The following is a 19,807-nucleotide window of genomic DNA, read 5'->3' as shown; positions in this document are numbered from 1 at the left end:
ATGGACAAATGGCAAGAATCTTGGCAAACGGAAATCTAGTTTGAGCTCCACGTTTGTTTGCTTTATAATCACAATAATAGCTAAAGTCCTGTGCCCTCTTGAAAAAGACCGTTGTCTACCTTGTCAACAAGCAGCCTTGTCCCTTTACGCTCAGGACAATTTTTAAGCCTAGTAAAAGAAATTTATTCACATTATTTTGTGTAATGTGCTCCCAAGTATGAAATATTTTTCATTGCTGTAAGTTTATAATTTTTTTAAATCTTCAGGTAGTTAATGATTTGGGGGATACCTAGATTCTTAGAGAACGTAAATCTGAAGAATGCCAATGATAATGTTATCAAAAAGAATCTTACAGTATATTTCTACGAAATACTTTATATTCATTATTAATAAATACATTATGTAATTAACTCTACAGTGAAGAGACCTCTCAGGACTATTGGTGCGTGACACTCAAGAAGGAACATATGAGTCCCTTCCTCACTCCCACCCCCATGCCTGAACCTTCAGTGATCATGCACACGTTGTCAAAACTTGAATGAGCTTGGCCAATTCACTGCCCAGTTTCAGAGCAGCTAAAGTCAGCTGATGTTTACGAAGCACTCTGGATGAAAAAAATTAGCCAAGAACCAAACAATGTGATCCCCATTAGTTGCATAGTTTGTTTCTGTAGAAGGTCAGGGCTAGAAGGGCCTTTTAGAGCTCTCCTCCACGCTCTTGCTTTATGGATAGAAAAATAGAATCCACGGAGAAGTTGGAAGCTTCAGCCCAGCTGGTTTCATCCAAGAGGATTTTTTGTCGTTTGGAAAATGGACCACATATTTGTTGCTTAATTAGAGGCACGAAACGAGCAGGCTTTGTGTTCTAAGCTTAATATCAAGCTTTGGGAAAAGTGCTGTAAACACAGAAAGAGCTGGCTTCTGATGACTGCCCCAGACCCATAAGACACATGGAATGCAGATGTCCTGGGAATTCAACAAGAGAGTTCTCAAACGCTGAGATCTTTAATTAAGCAGGTGTTTGGGAAGTCGGTCCTGTGTAGCTTCCAGCCTTGGCTGAGCTCATCTCGCTGAAAAATGGCCCCGATCCAGCCCAGCAGCAGGCCTGAAACTGGCTTCAATTGGAGGCATTGGAATGTGCCATTTTTATTTTCTTCTTTCTTATCAAGCCCCATTAGCTTGAGCAAGGAAGGAACAAAAACGGGCTGGGAAAACATGTTGTTTCACTGGGTAAAAATTTACTACCAAGGAAATGATTTGGCCGTGTCCAAAAAAGGACTCGTGGAGGCCTCTGGAAAGGTGCAGCCTTCCAAACGTTGGACACTTTCTCCTGGTGTCACCCAGTGAGAATGTTTCCCTTTGGCTGATGGCCATTCTCACCCAAGAACCGAGACGCTCGGCTGAGGGTGTGTACTCAGGCTCACAAAGTCAGCCCTGCCTTAATCACAGTACTGGAGAAGAGAAAACACATCAAAAGGGAAGAATCATGGTGTTAAGGTATTTGGCTGTGGACTTCAGTAAGACGCACGCGCCCTTAGGCTTTCGGACATCCTCAGTTACAGAATCGTGGACGGTTGGCGGCTGTGGTTGATTGAACCATCAGCTAACTGTGTCTCACAGCCCACCGAGTGCTGTCATCATCGTGCCTTCTGAATCCCAGGACAGAGCCTGCAGCTGGCAGAAGACAAGCTTCCTCCATCTTTCACAACTCTTAGAAACAGCAGCTCACTAAGGAAGGAAACTAAAACTTCCCAAGTACCTCCTGTGTGCCAGGTAGCGGCAATAGCACCTGCAAACACAATTATTTGTGAACTCTCCTAGCAGCTGAGGAGGCAGGCTGTTGCAGCTCTGTTTTGCAGAGCATCTGAGCATCCCTCAGATTAATCAACTTGTCTGTAATATTCAGTTCTTAAGTGCAAGAACTGGATTCACACCCAGCTCTGCCTGCCCTCAACATTTTTTTTTTTTTTTTAACCCAGTAGCCCTTTCTGGAGAGGTCTCAGACCTTTGGTCTTTCTTTCCTCTTCAGCTTTGGTACGGGCAGCATGACTTAGGAAATCTTTTCCCTGTGGGCATGGGGGAACCATTAGTTTTTGTTTTTGTTTGCTTTGTTTTACGGTTTTCAAGGGACACTTATTTCAATGAGAATTTGTGTTGTGAGAACAGTTTAACTATTTTCTCTTGAACTTTTAGGAATAAATGCTGAAATGTAAATAGTGAAGTTGCTCAGTCGTGTCCAACTCTTTGCGACCCCATGGACTGTAGCCTACCATGCTCCTCTGTCCATGGGATTTTCCAGGCAAAAGTACTGGAGTGGGTTGCCATTTCCTTCTCCGGGAGATCTTTCCGACCCAGGGATTGAACCCAGGTCTCCCGCATTGTAGGCAGATGCTTTACCATCTGCACCACTGGGGAAGTGTAGGTGTATAATATGGACATTCAAATATAATAATACCTGGCTTATGTATGCATGTTATTTGTATTCAAACATGTCTATGCATGGGCTTCCCTGGTGCCTCAGATAGAAATAATCTGCCTACAATACAGGAGACACAGATTTGATCCCTGGGTTGGGAAGATCCCCGGAGAAGGAAATGGCAACCCACTCCAGTATTCTTGCCTGGAGAATCCCATGGACAGAGAAGCCTGCTGGGCTACAGTCCATGGGGTTGCAAAGAGTCGGACACAACTGAGCAGCTAAGCACACACACGTTTATGCATGTTTATAGGGGTATGTTGTCCATTTTAGCTACCTGTAGAGATTTTTATATAATAAACTGTGAGTTAACCCTAAGATTATACTTGGAACCATTAGTTTTATAGGGAATGGGAAAGTGGGTTGTATGCTGAGAACTAACTCACTCCCAGGGAAGGACGTATAAGAGGCATAAAGCCGCAGCATGATAGTCAAGATGCCCTGTGAGAACTCCATCTGACAAGGCGGGGGGACCTGTCTATTGCTACTTGCTTCCATCACAGACTCTGGCTCCAAGGGCTAAACCTTCCAGCAGCTTTGTAGACTGTGGCCTTTTCCCATGCTGTCCCTTGAGTCCGCCTGGAAGATTCTAATTTTATATTTTTTATTGAAGTATAGTTGATTTACAATGTTGTGCCAATCTCTGCTGTACAGCCAAGTGACTCAGCTGTGCACATATAGACATTCTTTATTCATGCTCTTTTCTACTGTGGCTTGTCAGCATAGTTCCCTGTGCTGTAGAGTAGAACCTTGTTGTCCATCCATTCTGCATAAAATAGTTTACACTTGCTAACCCCAACCTCCCCCTCCATCCTTCCCCCATTTCCCATCCCCATTGGCAACCACCAGTCTGTTCTATGTGTCCTTGATTTTCTTTCTATTTCATAGATAAGATCATCTGTGTCATACTTTAGATTCCACACGTAAGTGATATCATATGGTATTTGTCTTTCTCTTTCTGAACTTATGCTTAGTACTAAATATGATAATCGCTAGGTCCATCCATGTTACTGCAAATGGCATTATTGCATTCTTTTTATGGCCAAGTAGTATTCCATCGTATGTAAGTATCACATCTTCTTTGTCTGTTCGTCGGTCAGTGGACATTGACGTTGTTTCCATGTCTTGGCTATTGTGAATAGTGCTGCTATGAACTAGGGGTGCATGATCTTTTCAAATTATAGTTTTGTCCAGGTATATGCTCCAGAGTGAGATTGCTGGATTATATGGTAATCCTACTTTTAGTTTTCTGAGGAACTTCACACTGCTTTCCATAATGGCTTCACCAACTTACATTCCCACCAGCAGTGTAGAAGGGTCCCTTTTGCTCCACACCCTCTCTAGCATTTATTTGTAGACTTTTTAATGATGCCCATTCTGATTGGTATGAGGTGGTACCTCATTGCAGTTTTAATTTTCATTTCTCTAATAATTGTGATGTTGAGCATCTCTTCATGTGCCTAATGGCCACTTGTATGTTCTGTTCAGAGAAATGTTTATTAAGGTCTCATCCTGGAAGATTCTCTTCTTTTATTGTCCTGGTTTGTTGGGCAGATGTATTCTGATGTCTTGAGGCCAATTTCTCCATCTGGTGCCCCTGTGAAATCTTGCTGCCTTAGTGCACCAGCTGGGGACATGGGACACAGCTATGGATATGACCTCCTGAATGAGTATGTCTAACACGTGGGCCGCTGTACCAAGGCCGGGAGCTCACTTCTGCCTCCTGGAAGCAGGTCAAGGAGATGAGGTTGACTGCTTTGAGAACTTTTCTAAGTGAGCAGTTGTTGTTTGAGATTGCTGTACTTTTTAAATCATTTTTATATGCATTTAGCAGCAGGTGCTACTAGTGGTAAAGAACCTGTCTGCCAATGCAGGAGGTGTAAGTGACATGGGATCGAATCCTGGGTCTGGAAGATCCCCTAGAGGAGGGCATGGCAACCCACTCCAGTGTCGTTGCCTTTAGAATCCCATGGACAGAGGAGCCTGGCAGGGGGGCTATGGACAATAAGGTCGCAAAGAGTCAGACACAACTGAAGTGACTTAACACGCATGCACGTGTATTTATTTATTTTATTATTTATTGGGTGCCAGGTCTTAGTTGCAGCACACAGGATCTTCAGTCTTTGGTGAAGCATAAGATTTTCTTTTTAGTTGCCGCATGTGAGATCTTTTAGTCTTGGCAGGTGGATTCTTAGCTACAGCATGTGGGATCTAGTTTCCTGGCTAGGGATTGAACCAGGGCCCCCTGTAATGGGAGTGCAGAGTCTTAGCCACGGGACCACCAGGGAAGTCCCGAGAATGTTGTAATTAAAGGCAGGGAAGGACGACAGCTCAGAGCTGCAATGGGCAGCAGGGTTGTGCTGCTCAACACAGAGAATGATTTCTCCCTGAGCAGGTGCAGTGCTGGGCTGTGACCTGGTTCTGGAGGTGTCAGGGAGCTCTGTCCTCCAGTTACCAGGGTGCTGGTTGCCTGGACAGTGGGTAGGTGTTGTCCTGGTGGAGGAGAGATGAGCCACAGCTGCTGTGCTGGAGTCCTCAAAGGGCCCAGGCAGCTTCCCAGGACTACAGCCCCAGGAGGGACACTGTGGGAGTCACATGGTTGGAGGGACTGTGCTCCCCAGTGGCTCTCTCAGCAGCCTGGAGATTTGGGAGGACACACACACACACACACACACACAGAGCCACAGTAGAACAGAAAGGATTAGTAGATGAATGAGGGCATGAATGATCGAATGAACCCAGCACCCTCTTCTCTAAAGGGATGTTCCCTAAACATTACACAGAAAAGGAAAGGGGTATCCAGCACAATTTACATCTGAGGATAATGGCACTTACTTAGGTTGCCCTAACTTGTGCTTTTCCACTGGTGCAGAAAAGGCCCCTTTGCCAAAGAATGTCCTTGGGAGTGGTTCGACATATTTTTCCCCTTCTGTTATTTAAGTTAAAGGTATTTAATGTAAGCAATTCAGCTGTGAGCTGGAATGTGTGATGAGTCTTTTCACCTCGTGCGGAACCCAAGGCGTGAACATTCTCAGTTCCAGCCCCTCAGGTGTGCAAGCTGATGGGGGTTTTCGGTGGGGGTGGTTGTTTTTAAAGTCTACACACTTGTCAGCTGGAAAAACTTGTCTGGGGACTCAAAGGCCTTAATGTGTGTTGCCCACGTGTTCATTCATTCATTCATTGAACATTTATATGGACCCGAGGTGGGGACTTCCCAGGTGGCTTAAGTGATAAAGAACCCGCCTGCCAATGCAGGAGACGCAAGCTGGAGACATGGGCTCCGTCCTGTGGGATGATCCCTTGGAGGAGGAGGATCCCCTGGTGGGAAGATTCCCTTGGAGGAGGAAGATCCCCTGGAGGGAAGATCCCTTGGAGGAGGAAATGGCAACCCACTCCAGTATTCTTGCCTGGAAAACCAATGGACAAGAGGAGCCTGGTGGGCTACAGTCCACAGGGTCACAAAGAATCAGACACGATTCAACACATGCGTAGACCCAAGTTAAACCAGGTGTATTTTGAGGATATAAAGATGGGACATACTTCCCCCCAGAGACTCCTAGACTTATTGAGTTCTCAGAACATATTTAGATTGACCATCCGTTCAACGTCAATCAATTGACAATGAATTCAACCCGTGCAAGTCATCCAATCAGTCAATTCAAGTAGTTTTTTGAATGTCCATCAATAGATATGCAGTATAACTGAGTTACTTTAACTGAGTAAAAATGGTGGATTAAAAAAAATAAACCTTAGAGATTTTGTTTCTGGATGATTTGAATTGTTCGTACGTGCCTACACATTGAGGCCTCCCACGCTCCTCTGAGCCCAGTCTGGGCCTCCCCCAGTTTGGTGGCTCTCTCGCAGGCTACTGGGGGCATGTTGTCTCCATGCAGGTTACGCAGCATAGAGCCCTGGGAACTCGCTGTCGCCAGGGCTCTCTGCTCTGCTGCTCCTTCACCCTCCGTTCCCCTCGAAGCAGGATAAAGAGCACGCATTCCTAAGGCAGAGTTGTTCCCAGGGTACAATTGTCATCCATCACTTCCTGCCGGAAAGATGTAAATATGTGCTGGCTGATAGTGCCGTTATTTATTATCCTAGACTTCGATACGGATTTGAGCAGGAGCGGCTGCCGGCCAAGCATTATTTGCGGGTTCCCCTGGGAGGCTCTGCTGGGTGGGCAGAGCTGGGGCTGGAGGCGATGCCCGGGGCAAAGGCAGGAACTCTTGCAGCTGAGAACGGCCCTGGGTCTTTGCCGTCAAGGCTGTACATCGTTGGGGTGCAGCAGAGGTGGCTGCCAGCCTGGAAGTAGGTTCTTGGAGGTTGTCCATGTTGAGAAGGCTGGAGCCTGGTTCCAGACTCTGGTCACTGGGGCTGGGGTGGGAACTGACCAGCCTCCTTGGTGTCGACTGATGAGGCACATGGTGGTGGATTGTGGTGGGTGTTGTCCTTGGACCCAGGAGACCGTCACTTACCTGGCTGAATGTTTGTTTCACTGGATCAGTTGTGCTCGCTTCCTGAGCTACCTATGGAGCTAACACTTTGGAGTCTTCGGGGCCCCCAACGCTGCCCCCTGCCCCCAGTCTGCCATCTACAATGTTAAAAGGCAGACAGTTTCCCAGGTGGGGCAGGAAAAGGCAGCAAAAGCTCAGCCCCCTCTCCTCTGCTTGACCTGCCAGGGCCCGGCAGCATGAGCCCTGTCATCCCTGGACAGAGGGGGCTGGGAGGCAGGGAGGCCTGGGCTCCGCTCTGGGCTCGATGCTACAGCATGTTCGGCACCATTTTCCCATCTGTAAAATGGGAATCACTAGCCCACTGCATGGGGCAACTGTGAGAGGAAAATGAAGAGCCAGGTGCACCGCTCAGTCTCAGTGAAGTGCAGCTTTTAATGCTCCTGGGTTGGCCAAAATGTTTGTTTGGGTTATTCGGAAGCTGTTATGGCAAAACCCTAACAAACTTTCTGTCAACTTGATATTCCTGATGGTGCGATGGTCCATTCTGGAGGGATAGGGCATAGATGAGCAAATCCTGATGAGAGGGCAAAAGGCAGGAGCCTTACTGAGGGTGCAGGCAGGTGAAAGTGGGAGTGAAGGGGAGAGGCAGGGCAAGTCCAGATGAATTAAGGGCGCCGGGTGAATCCCTGTGGAGTTTTGTCAAAGTGAGGGTGGGTGTCAGGAGCACCCATTACAGAACTCCCTGAGGTGCAGGGTGGGGAGAAAAGAAAGTAGGATTTGTTTCAGCTGAAACAGTTCTGAGTACTGTGTACACCAGATGAGAGACGCAGCCATAATACAGCTTGGTCTCTGCGCTTTGACGGCCCCAATGAAGGAGACGGGACTGACTTGGCACAAGTACCTGCCCGGCAGCAAACAGATCGGCATGTGTAACGACAGCATGGGGAAACCCAATCTGAGCAGAGGGCAGCAGGAGGTGAGCCCCAGAGCTCTGGAGTGGAGGAGGGAAGGCTGGAGGGCTCCTAGAAGCTTTCTGAAGATGCAGGGGCCCCAAATTGAAAGATTTTCATACGTGGATGCCGTCAAGTGACTCGCAGTCTTCCTCTAGCAAGGGATGTTTCTCTTCCTTCCGTTATTGTTCTCAGAATTGTTTATCATGGCTCTGTGCACCCAGAAGGTACACAACAGACCTGTTTATATGTGAATGGATAAGCCTAATACATTTCTAAATCAAGTAATGGTTGTCATCAAGGTGAACTTGCTTTCAGAGAATGTTGGACAGGATGGTGGAACAGTGCTTAAGGATGTGTTTTCTTTTTGGCCATTTCCCTTGTAGATTTTCCAGGGAGCAGATTAGCTCTGCCCCCTCCAGAAAAGCCAGGGTCTCCTAGTGGTACCTGTTAGGGAGGTGATGTAATCCAGGGACATAATCAACTGCCTCCCAGCCAGACAAGCAAGCAGTTAGCACCTCTGGTGGCTCCAGGGGCTCTAAACAGATGTAGGTGACATTCTTTGGAATATGTCTGTGTTACAGATGTGGACGAGTGTGCAACGGATTCCCACCAGTGTAACCCTACCCAGATTTGCATCAACACCGAAGGAGGCTACACCTGTTCCTGCACGGATGGCTACTGGCTGCTCGAAGGCCAGTGCTTAGGTAATAGAGAAACTCTTGAAAGTGAATGATTGCCTGGGGGTATTGTGAATTGTGGTCATGGCTGGGTGGCCTAAGGGCAATGGGCTTTTCTTTGGGGCTGGGGGTGGCAGAAGACTGTTGAGCTTACATGGAGCACCACCCTTTAAGATCACTTGTCACCGTCACCGCATCACGGCATGTCACCACCAGGGATTTCTTTCCCCCACTTTCTTATTTTTGGGCTTCTCTGATTGCTCAGTTGGTAAAGAATCTGCCTACAATGCAGGAGACTCCAGTTTGATTCCTGGGTCAGGAAGATCCACTGCGGAAGGCTTAGGCTACCCACTCCAGTATTCTTGGATCTACCCACTCCAGTATTCTTGGATCTACCCACTCTAGTATTCTTGGATCTACCCAATCCAGTATTCCCTCATGGCTAAGCTGGTAAAAAGTCTGCCTGCAATGCGGGAGACCTGGGTTAGATCCCGGGGTTGGGAAGATCCCCTAGAGAAGGGAAAGGCTACTCACTCCAGTATCTGGCCTGGAGAATTCTATGGACTGTACAGTCCATGGGGTCGCAAAGAGTCGGACATGACTGAGCCACTTTCACTTTCTCTTATTTTTATTATGACAGTGGTGGTGGTTTACTCACTACGTTGTATCTCTTGCAACCCAATGGACTGTGGCCTTCTAGGTTCCCGTAGGTTCATGGGATTTCCCAGGCAAGAATATTGGAGTGGGTTGCCATTTCCTTCTCCAGGGGATCTTCCCAACCCCCAGATCAGATCTGCATCTCCTCCACTGAAGGTAGATTCTTCACCACTGAACCACTAAAACATGCTTTTGTCCAGTCCCAAATGCAGACAAGCTTGCAGAAGCCGGCTCCCTGCTGTTGACAGTTGGGATTAATCCATCATGGCTGCAGCTGCTTACCCTGCTTTTCAGGCCCTGAGCCTTGAGGTCTTCCTCCCTTTCGCTGCCCTGTTTATATAGAGTCTAATAAAGACTCTGCCAGGATAGGAAGGTGCTTTTCAGGCCTTCGTCACTGCCTCTCCATCATCAGAATTTTTTAATGTAATTTTTAAAGGTTCATATTTGGTCTTACCTAGACCTTCTTTCTGCCTTTGGAAATTTATAACAGAGGCAGGAAGTGGTAGAGGTGTGGGTTGCTGCTGCTGCTAAGTCGCTTCAGTTGTGTCTGACTCTGTGTGACCCCATAGACGGCAGCCCACCAGGCTCCCCTGTCCCTGGGATTCTCCAGGCAAGAACACTGGAGTGGGTTGCCATTTCCTCCTCCAATGCGTGAAAGTGAAAAATGAAAGGGAAGTCGCTCAGTCGTGTCCAACTCTTCGTGACCCCATGGACTGCAGCCTACCAGGCTCCTCCGCCCATGGGATTTTCCAGGCAAGAGGACTGGAGTGGGGTGCCATTGCCTTCTGTCCCTAATTAGAAATCCTACCAAGAGAAGGGAGTGCTCGCTTTGTCACAGAAATGTCCCAGGTCTCAAATGTGAATCAGGGGATTCAGATCTAACATCATCTCCTTCCAATACCCCACCAAATCCCCCACCCTATGCCCACCCCTCTAGCTCTGGTCTGTTTTAAGAAGTCAGTCAGCACCTATTGAGAATTTTCTCCCTTGCAGTTGGCATCGGCTATATGATCCCTCTGTTTATTTTTTCTGGAGGGCTATTTTCCTTTCTTCCCCTCTAGTCTTTGGTTTAGCCAAGTGAATGCATTCATAGCAATCTCTAGTTGTCATTGCAATTTCTCTTCCTAGGGTGTGATTTCTTTCCTGTTTCTTGGAAAAGCCCTTCTAGTTTAAAGTCTCAAGACACTGTTCTGTGGCTGAAAGTCAGTCCTGGAGGTGCTAAGAAATAAATCCAAACAACATCATGGAAACAAACAGACAAAAAGATTCTTTTTTCCCATTTTCTCTTGATTGAGACTGTGTTGAGGTCTCCTGTAGAGCCCTGGCCAAAGAGGTCTGACAAGCCAGCTTGGACCTCACTTGGTTCTCCTTTCCAGGCACCGAAAAGCTGGCTGCACATGGGCATATGTGAATATGATGATTGCTTTGCATTTTAACCAACCTCAGCTATTATGGAAAATCTGAGGCCACTGATTTGAACATAAGCAGATCAGTGTGAGTTATTTGTATGGGAACTCAATGTGTAGCATTTCAGAGCTGGAAGGGATGTTATATATTATGTCATCCACCTTTTATAGAGTTGGAAACTGAGACTCATAGAGGAGGGACATGTTGGACAGTTAGTTGGGTCTAAAATCTGCGTCCTGTTTTTCAGTCCAGTTTTTTCCTCCACAAGGGGGTGCTAGAGAAGACCAGGTGACCGGGACACGCAGGCCAGATTGCAGAGACCTTGGGGCCAGGAAACCCCTCCCCGTCTGAGTGGGGACAGTAACTGGGACATTCCTCCCCCAGGAGGGTTGTTCTTATTCACAGAGCATGAAGCTTTAGGAAGGATGCTCCTGGAGGCCTAATTGGTGCTGCACGCACAGTCTGCTTATAATTGGCATCCAAAGTGAGGACCTTTCCCCAATATGGCTAAACTTGTGCTTTCTCCTGGCCAAACTCTTCTTTTGCTTTCAAGGTGCAAATTCCATAGCCATCCACCACCCTTTCTGCATGACTTTGGAGGCATTGCCTTTGCAGAAAAAGAAGGGCCAGGGGATTGCCTTTCCTCCAAGCCACCCCTAAGGCAGAAGATGCCCTCTTTTCCCCCTGCTATCTCTCTGGGCTTGGGGACGCACCCAACTGCACCCACGTAAGAGTCAGGACCAGCAACTGCACAAGTCAATGTGCTTTCCACGTGGGAGCTGCATGCCTCTCAGCGGTGGGGTGAGCTGGGTTAAAAGTAGCTGCCACTCAGAGATAAAACAGAATGACAAGGGCAGGGCACAGCTTCTGAGGGGGGCTGAATAATGAGTAATGTGGAGGTGGGGTTCCTTCTGGCAGTTGTTCAGTCATTCAGTCTTGTCCAATTCTTTGTGACCCTATGGACTTCAGCTCACCAGGTTTTCCCATCCTTTACTCTTTCCTGGAGTTTGCTCAGACTTATGTCAATTGAGATGGTGATGCCATCCAACCATTTCATCCTCTGTCACCGCCTTCTCTTCCTGCCCTCAATCTTTCCCAGCGTCAGAGTCTTTTCCGATGAGTCAGCTCTTCTCATCAGCATCAAAGTACTGGAGCTTCAGCATCAGTCCTTCCAATGAGGGGCTACTGCTTTCTGGCAGTAGGTGGTAGAAGCCAGGCACAGAGAAAAGTTCTAAGCTGGTCTTCAAAACCCTGAATGGACCCTGGTTTCAAAGGAACTGGGATACCAGAGGGGGAACATTTAGGAGGAGTTGAGCATGAAATAGGGACCCGTTATAGCTATAAGTCAAGTGAGAGCTTAGTCCCCACCTGGAGGCTTCATTCAAAACATCCTATCTTGCAGGAGTGATTTCTCCAGCCCATCAGCCTGGGGTGTTGGGAAGTGCTTTCCCATAACCTCAGACTCCCCATTGACTGATACATGTCAGCCTGGCTCTGCTAAAAAGAACCATTCACCCACATAGCTGCTTGCTCAAGAGAAACTGGTTGTAGTTTGAAAAAGTGTGTTTATCCAGAGTTTTATGGCTACTGTGCTACAAAGAGGAGATTCAAGGTGAACTCCAGCATCCTTGTGCTCCTGGGTTCACAGGTCTCCAGACTGCAGTGCTCCCCAGCTTGGCCTAGCCTGTACTCAGTCTTGTTCCCAACAGCCAGACATATTCATTATTTATTATTATTTTTAAAGAAATAATTATTTATTTGGTTGTGTCAGGTCTTAGTTGCATCATGCAGGGCCTTTCGTTGAAGCAGGCAGGCCTGCTGGTTGTGGCGAGTGGTGACTTCTCTAATTGTGGTGTGCGCATTGAATTGCCCCATGATGTTTGGGATCTTAGTTCCCTGATCAGGGATTGAACTCATGTTCCCTGCATTACCAGGTAGATTCTTAACCGCTGAATCACCAGGAAGGTCCCCATATTCATTATTAGTGGAGCTGGCAAAGAGCCTACAGGAACCACGCTATGGAATCCTTTTACACTTTAACTTGTCCATTCCCAGGGCAGTGACATGCTCCCATAGAATCTTAGAGCGACTGTCAGGGTTGGATCCATCTTAGTGTTAAGTCTTAGATTTGGGTGAAATCCTAGAGGTCACCTGGACCAACGTTCCTCTCTAAGCAAAAAATTTTTTTCTGCAGCTTTCAAGATAGGTTCAGGTGTTCACAAGACTGAGACAGGTCAGGGAGGATGGTGGGGAGATTGAGCCTGGAATCCAGAGGGTTGTCACTTTCCCTGGGGCTTAGTCGGTGCTGTCTTTGCATTAGCTCCCCTTTCGCTTCCCTTTGTGATGCTGTTCCAGAAAAGACGGGCAGTAATGATGCTGGGGGTGGCACCGGTGATGGAGAAGAAATATCTTACCTTGCTTGCAATTCTGTTTCCAGACATTGATGAATGTCGTTATGGCTACTGCCAGCAGCTGTGCGCGAATGTTCCCGGATCTTATTCCTGTACATGCAACCCTGGTTTTACCCTCAACGAGGATGGAAGGTCTTGCCAAGGTATGTGACGTGAATGATAGCTTGAACACAGTGTGAAACCCTAGATGCTGTCTTCTTCAGAGTCTGACAGCTTATGTCGGTGGGAAACGCCGTTGTTAAAGTGTATTTCCACTCACTGCCCGCTCATGCCAGTGCTTACAGAAACCTGAGATCCTAACTGAGCTTATGTGAAACATGTCAGGATGTACTCTGCGCATTTACTGAGATTAGAACCACATCATCCACCAGCTGGGAGCTTACGATTTCATGGATTTTACTTCTCTCTGTGTATCCGCTGTCCACAAGTAGCCTTGCCAACATTTTTGATCAGTCAGAAGCTTTCTCATATGTCCTCTTAGGCTGAGTTCAATTCCCAAGGCCCAAAGAGGGATAAAGCGAGAGGGCTCCTGATTCCTGATGAATTGCGAGATATTCACATACATTTTATGCAAGGGTTTCACAGGCAGCTTTTAAAAAATAATAATTTTCTTTATTTATTTTACTTTTGGCTGTGCAGGGTCTTCATTGCTGCATGGGCTTTCTCTAGTTGCAGCAAGCAGGAGCTACTCTCTGCATGGGCTTCTCATTGTGGTGGCTTCTCTTGATGCAGAGGGCGTGCTCTAGGGCTTGGGGGTTTCAGCAGTTATGGCACACGGGCTGAGTTGCTTAGAGGGATCTTCCTGGATCAGGGATGGAACCCTTGTCTCCTGCATTGGCAGGCAGATTCTTTACCCCGGAGCCACCAGGGGAAGCCCCACAGGCAACTTTGATGCCTGTCATTATAGCTTTCCCTTGTCCATGCTAGGAGGGCCTGTTATTTTAAAGAGAAATAGATTGGTGATAGTGGTAACTTCCCTTACAACCCGACATTCCCCGCAGTAACAGAATGAAACAAAGGCGTTTTCTGACTTTCACATGATCGTGTCACATACTGATAAGTAAGAAAAACAAGTTCCAGGCTTATGGCAGTTTCCAGCTGAAGGTATCTTCTGCTCAGGAAGTGAACAGGGGACTTAAGACTCAAAGAATTAGCGCAAGTCCTGCCTGGCCCCCAGCTCCCCACCCCCAGCCCGCAGCCCTGGGCCGCCAGTCCCTGGCAGCTGCCCCATCCAGGGTGGAGACAGCGCCAGAGACTCAGAATGAGGTCTTTGTTTGGAGCCTGCCACCAGCTTTTGCAGGATCCATTTCCTTGTCACAGCACTCGAGGTCTGGCTGGCAGGCTCCTGGCCAGCTAGTTGGAGGATATTATGTCTCCATTAGTTTAATCGTATCTAAATCATTGAGTAAACAGGAAGGCATCAGCGTTAAAGAGCTGGATCCTGGATTCTTTGTCAGTCTCTCTTCCAAAGCTGGTTCTGCTGTTGTTCCAAGAAGTCTCGACTGTGTTCCTCATGCCAGGAGATGTCATTTTCTCCTGAGAGCAGAGGCTGGCCTGGGAGGTTGAGGGAGCTGGTTGGGCAGGGGAGCAGGCGCCTGGCTCCTTTGCTGCTGTGATAAGTGGCTTAGCACAGATGCAAGCTTCTCCATGCCAGGGCTGGAGGTTCGAGATGCCAGCCCCTCCTAAGGCACAGCCACGCACAGAGAAGCCCAAAGGCCCTTGTGTCCCGTGGAGAGCATCCTCTGACAAGGAACAGTTAACATACCTGGCTCCGGGTCCAGCAGTGTGATAAAGCGACAGACACAGCACCCAGGCCTGGACGCAGGCACTCGGCCACTGGGATATCGCAACAGCAGGGCCCACGGCGACACAGGATGTGACAGACTCCAGCAAGCTTTTGTATTCCTAACACTTCAAGCAAGGTAGAGGGCTTTGCCCTCGTCAAAGGATTGTCACGTTTGTTCGTTTCACTGAGCCCCAACAATACCCTTGTGAGGTAGGTAGGGCAGATGAGGAAATCAGGCTTCAAAGAGGTTAAGCAACTTGGCCAGAGTCACGCAGCTAGGTGGTGGCAGAAAGGAGCGTAAAGCCCAAGAGTCCAGTCGTCCTGTCCAGCAGGTTGGAGTGGGGAGCGGGTCCGCTCCCACAGCATTCAGAAGAGCCCTTGGGCAGGTGTGGAGGGCAGGGCTGGCCAGAGAGGGCTGCCAGGGCCCTGGAGGCAGAAGTGCAAGTAGCTGAAGCTGTAAGAGGGCGGGTCTTGGGCTTGCTCTCCTTGCACAGCCAGCCTCTGGCTGGAAGCCGAGGACTCGAGCCCTCCTTCTCCTTGGTGCTGTCCTGCTTGGACAGCCTGGCATCACATTTTCCTGGCCTCCTGGGTGGACAGCCTCTAGACTTCCTTTGCACCGGTGGAGACTGGCATCTCCCTGGACTCGCCCTGCATGGCCATCTATTTCTTTTTGCCCCTCTGAAAGTGTCAAAGATGCCAGGAAGTGGGAGCTATATGGATATGGGCTTGCCCTCTTCTGTAAGAAAAACTTCTCCAGCCACTTCCCTTTTAATTCTGAAAGCATTCAAATCTCTATTAAGAGTCTGAAGAGGTTTACCTGGACTTTGAAAGGGATAGACATTTTCTCAGCTGGCACTTTGGCCATTGTCATATGGAGTATTGGGGAGAGGAGTTTAAAATGGGTCAGCCAGTGTGCCATTGTACCAGTGGCTCCCTTCTTGCCTCCCCTTCTCTGAGCTCTGCAGAATGAATCCTGTATATTGTGGAAAGACCCCTGACTCACGTCCCATTTTCAACTGTGCCCTTGCTAGCTTGGGGACTTGGGCACATCTGTCAACTTCAAAACCAAGATAAACATCTTTGTTGATGTATAAGTGACATAAGATGAACTGCACTGTTAAAGGCACACGATTTCATGCACTTTGACATACATATATTCCCACAAAACCATCGCCACCTCAAGATAGTGAATATCGCGTGTGTGTGTGCTAAGTCGCTTCGGTTGTGTCCGACTTTTTGTAACCCTATGGACAGTAGCCTGTCAGGCTTCTCTGTCCATGGGCTTCTCCAGGGGAAAATACTGGAGTGGGTTGCCATGCCCTCCTCCAGGGAATCTTCCAGATCCTGGGATCAAACCCTCATCTCTTATGTCTCCTGCATTGGCAGGTGAGTTCTTTACCATTAGTGCCACCTGGGAAGCCCAATGAATATCCCATCACTCCTTAAAGTTTCCTTGGGCCCTTTTGTGGTTCTCTCCTTAACCTACTGAACTTGTAGCATGGGGTGATGGTCCTGAGCCCAGGCTGTAAGGATTCGGTGAGTACGAGATCCTTCTGTAATTATCAGTGACATTATTTATGTCCATCTATCGTAGTCAGCTCAGGCTGCCATGATAAAATGTTATACCATAGACCGTGGTGGCTTAGACAACATAAATTTACTTTCTCTCAGTTGTGGAGGCTGAAAGTCCAAGGTGAAGTTGCCAGCATGATTGGCTGCCTGGGTGCCTCTTGGCTTGTAGGTGGCCACCTTCTCCCTGTCCTCACACAACAGAAAGAGCAAGAGCAAGCGCTCTAGTGCTTCTTTTCATAAGGACCCCACCTTTATGAGTTCATTTAACCTTAATTACCTCCCAAAGGCCCCATCTCCAGATATCATCACATGTGGGGATGAGGGTTTCAACATATGAATTTTGGAGGGGACACAGTTCAGTCCACAGCGATAGTGAATAGTTATTTTTTTGTAAATTATCATGCTTATTTACCTCTTTATCTGAAACCTCAAAGTCAGTGGGGGTGGGGTAAGAGCTAACTGGGGATGGGAACGAGCAGATGTAGCCTAGAAATTCCCGTTGGCGAGCCTTGGAGAGTAGACTTCCTTGGAGGTGTAAACGTGTACATGTCTACACACGTATATGAAATGTATACACGCCGTTTCCACCCTTCCTAACTTGCAACCCCAGAGGGGATGTATGGATGGAGCCCATGCTTCTTCAGGGAGCACTTTGGGGTCTGAGCTCTCCATCTGACAGGTCCTAGATGGAGATCCTTTGGTATCTGTGGGTCTGGTCTCCTGGTGGTAGTAGATTTTGCTGCTGGTACATTCTTCTGCTGAGTGAATACAAAGTTCTCTTGTGGGAATGGTTAGTGATATGCTTTTGTTTTTTTTCAGATGTGAATGAGTGTGCAACTGAGAATCCCTGTGTACAAACCTGTGTCAACACCTATGGCTCTTTCATCTGCCGCTGTGACCCAGGATATGAACTTGAGGATGATGGTGTTCATTGCAGTGGTAATGAGCTTGGCTTTGGAGACTTCCACTTGTCCTAGGGGCACTGGGACAGGGGTTTCTTCACAGGTGTTTCCTCTTATTTCCCAGACAGATTTCCAGTTTGGGACATTTTCCAGTGCAGCGGGGTTACAACCACACAAAACAGAGATGAGTCACTTCCCAAAGGTGGCACGCAACTGCATGTCCCTAGTTATTTGACCCTTAATGCAAAAATCAGCGGAGCTAACTGTTAGGATCTGACATGGGGTTGAAGAGGAAGAGGAATTGCCTAATTTTGCATGCTGGTGTGAATTATCTGTCTTCACCCAGCACTGAGTCAAGTCATGGGAATAGGGCAGATAGTACTAATCGAATAATAGCAGGAATAAAAGCAAGTCTCACAGGGTAGGGTTGGGAGGGGGAGTGTTGAATGAATGAGATTATGTATGTAAACTATTAAAATCTCTATAATCAGTGCCTAACTTTAGACCTGGCCCATCATGAACATGCAGTAACTAGTTTTCAAATCAACTAATGAAAGATTGGATGTTGAATGAATAAAATGTTAATTTATTGTGAGAACACAGATGGCTCAGTTGACCTTTTGTAAATTCTTTCCAAGCCCAGGAAGCTATGACTCTTTGCTCATGCTAGCTTGTGGACTCTATTATAATTATCTTAGAAACTTGTAAACTCCAGTAAACTCCTTGAGAATAGGAGTTGCTTCTTACTCCCATCTGTTCCTGTAGCATTCTGCAGAGGGCCATGTATAATTCATTCTTTGCTCCATTTCTCCTTCTCTTCTTTCTTTTCCTGTTTTTTTTTTTTTAATGTTGACTTAAACTCCATTCTATTCAGTTTTAGCATCATCAGCAATTGTGAAAGAGCACAGTCCAAATTAATGATGCTTCACTGTATTTTTCAAAACAAGTGGGCCATATCCTAGAGTGTGAAAATCTTTTCGTCCTCCAGAATAGAAAGTTTCCTAATCCTGGATTTCACTGTAACCAGAACTGACCCAGGCCATGAATGGAACTTGTGTGATAGCTTCAGGTAGGACTAGAGTGTTTTGGGGACGGAATTCTCTGAAACAAAGGAGCTCTTCTCCCCAGGGCGAGGAAAGACACAGCCACAAGTAGGCAGTTACAGAGAGCCTTAGGCCGATTAAATGTCAGTCCCAGAAATAGCCGTAAAATATACCCAGGCATAAAAAGCCACTTTCTTCCCAGATTTCAATCCCTGTCTCTCGCCACCTCCTGTGGCACTCCTTTGGGGAATCTGGGCTAAGGAACTAAGAGGTGAAAAGTTTATCATTACGGGATGGGGTCCTTCATATTTGGAGAATTGTCTGCACATCCATAGATGTGGCCACCTGCAGAGAAGGTGTGAGAGACTGACTGAAGAGTCAGATGGAGCCAATTTCAAATTCTAGCTCTCCCGTTCAGTACTTTCCCTGGCCAAGTCACTTCCTGAGCCTCAGTTTCCTCATTTGTTAAAAAAACAAACCAACTAACAAACACCTTCACCGGCAGTCATAGAGATGAGATGAGCTGGGGGACCTAAGTGTCATTTGTGTTAACTTACTTTCTCTAAGCCTAAGTGTAAGAAACTTTTGGTTTTTCAAGAAGCCATTCTTGGTGTTTTGGCAAAGATTTTTAGTTGACTCACTTTAACCAAAATGGTCATTGTTTTCCCCATATTCGTGATGATGCAATCTTCTGCAAGATTCTGAAATCTTTAGGTAACCCTTGTCCACTGTGGGCCTGGGCTTCCCTGATGGCTCAGCAGGTAAAGAATCTGCCTGCAAAACACAAGACACAGGAGACACAGGTTTGATCGCTGGGTCAGGAAGATCCCCTGGAGGAGGAAAATGGCAACCCACTCCAATATTCTTACCTGAAAAATCCCATGGACAGGACAAACCTCCCCTCTGTTGAGGAGCCTGGCGGGCTACAGTCCATGGGGTCGCAGAGAGTCAGACAGGATTCGCAGGGATGTTTGCCGGGAGCTTGTTGTCTGTCCCTTCCTACTTGCTCGCTTTCTGTGCTGCTTGTTTCCCGGCCGGGAACTGTGACCTTCGCTGTGTTGCTCCAGCTGCTGTGGCCCCTCCGTGCAGCCCCATGTCCCTTAGAGATTTGCTACGTGAGCTGACCCAGGAAACCACAATGGATTCTCATGTGGATGCTGGAAACTGTGCTCCTTGCCAGAAGCTGGCCTGTATTTCTTTTTTATTCCTGCTTCAATCTTTAATAGTAATTCTTATTGGCGTCCAGTTGCTTTACAATGTCGTGTTCATTTCTGCCGTATGGCAAAGTGAACCAGCTATATGTATACACACATCCCCTCTCTTTTGGACTTCCCTTCCATTTAGGTCCACCACAGAGCACTGAGCAGAGTTCCCTCTGCTATCTAGTCTGTTCTCGTAAGCTATTTACTTTATACATAGTAGTGTATATACATTAATCCCAGTCTCCCAATTCTTCCCATCCCTATCTTCCTC

At 47.4% G+C, this 19,807-nt stretch overlaps 1 protein-coding gene across 1 annotated transcript in view; it reads left to right on the top strand.

Moving 5' to 3' along the window:
* FBLN5 (fibulin 5) overlaps positions 1-19,807 on the top strand; it is a 90,258-nt gene that overhangs the window by 46,254 nt on the left and 24,197 nt on the right. The window contains exons 5-7 of the mRNA XM_068991014.1: positions 8,461-8,583; positions 13,058-13,174; positions 17,209-17,328. Coding sequence (XP_068847115.1) covers positions 8,461-8,583; positions 13,058-13,174; positions 17,209-17,328 — 360 coding nt within the window. The remainder of the gene's footprint in view (positions 1-8,460; positions 8,584-13,057; positions 13,175-17,208; positions 17,329-19,807) is intronic.

This window comes from Capricornis sumatraensis, chromosome 19 (assembly GCF_032405125.1).
Source record: "Capricornis sumatraensis isolate serow.1 chromosome 19, serow.2, whole genome shotgun sequence".
NCBI classification, from domain to species: Eukaryota; Metazoa; Chordata; class Mammalia; order Artiodactyla; family Bovidae; genus Capricornis; species Capricornis sumatraensis.
Note: the sequence above shows the minus strand (reverse complement) of the source record. Positions and strands in the feature narration are given on the sequence as shown.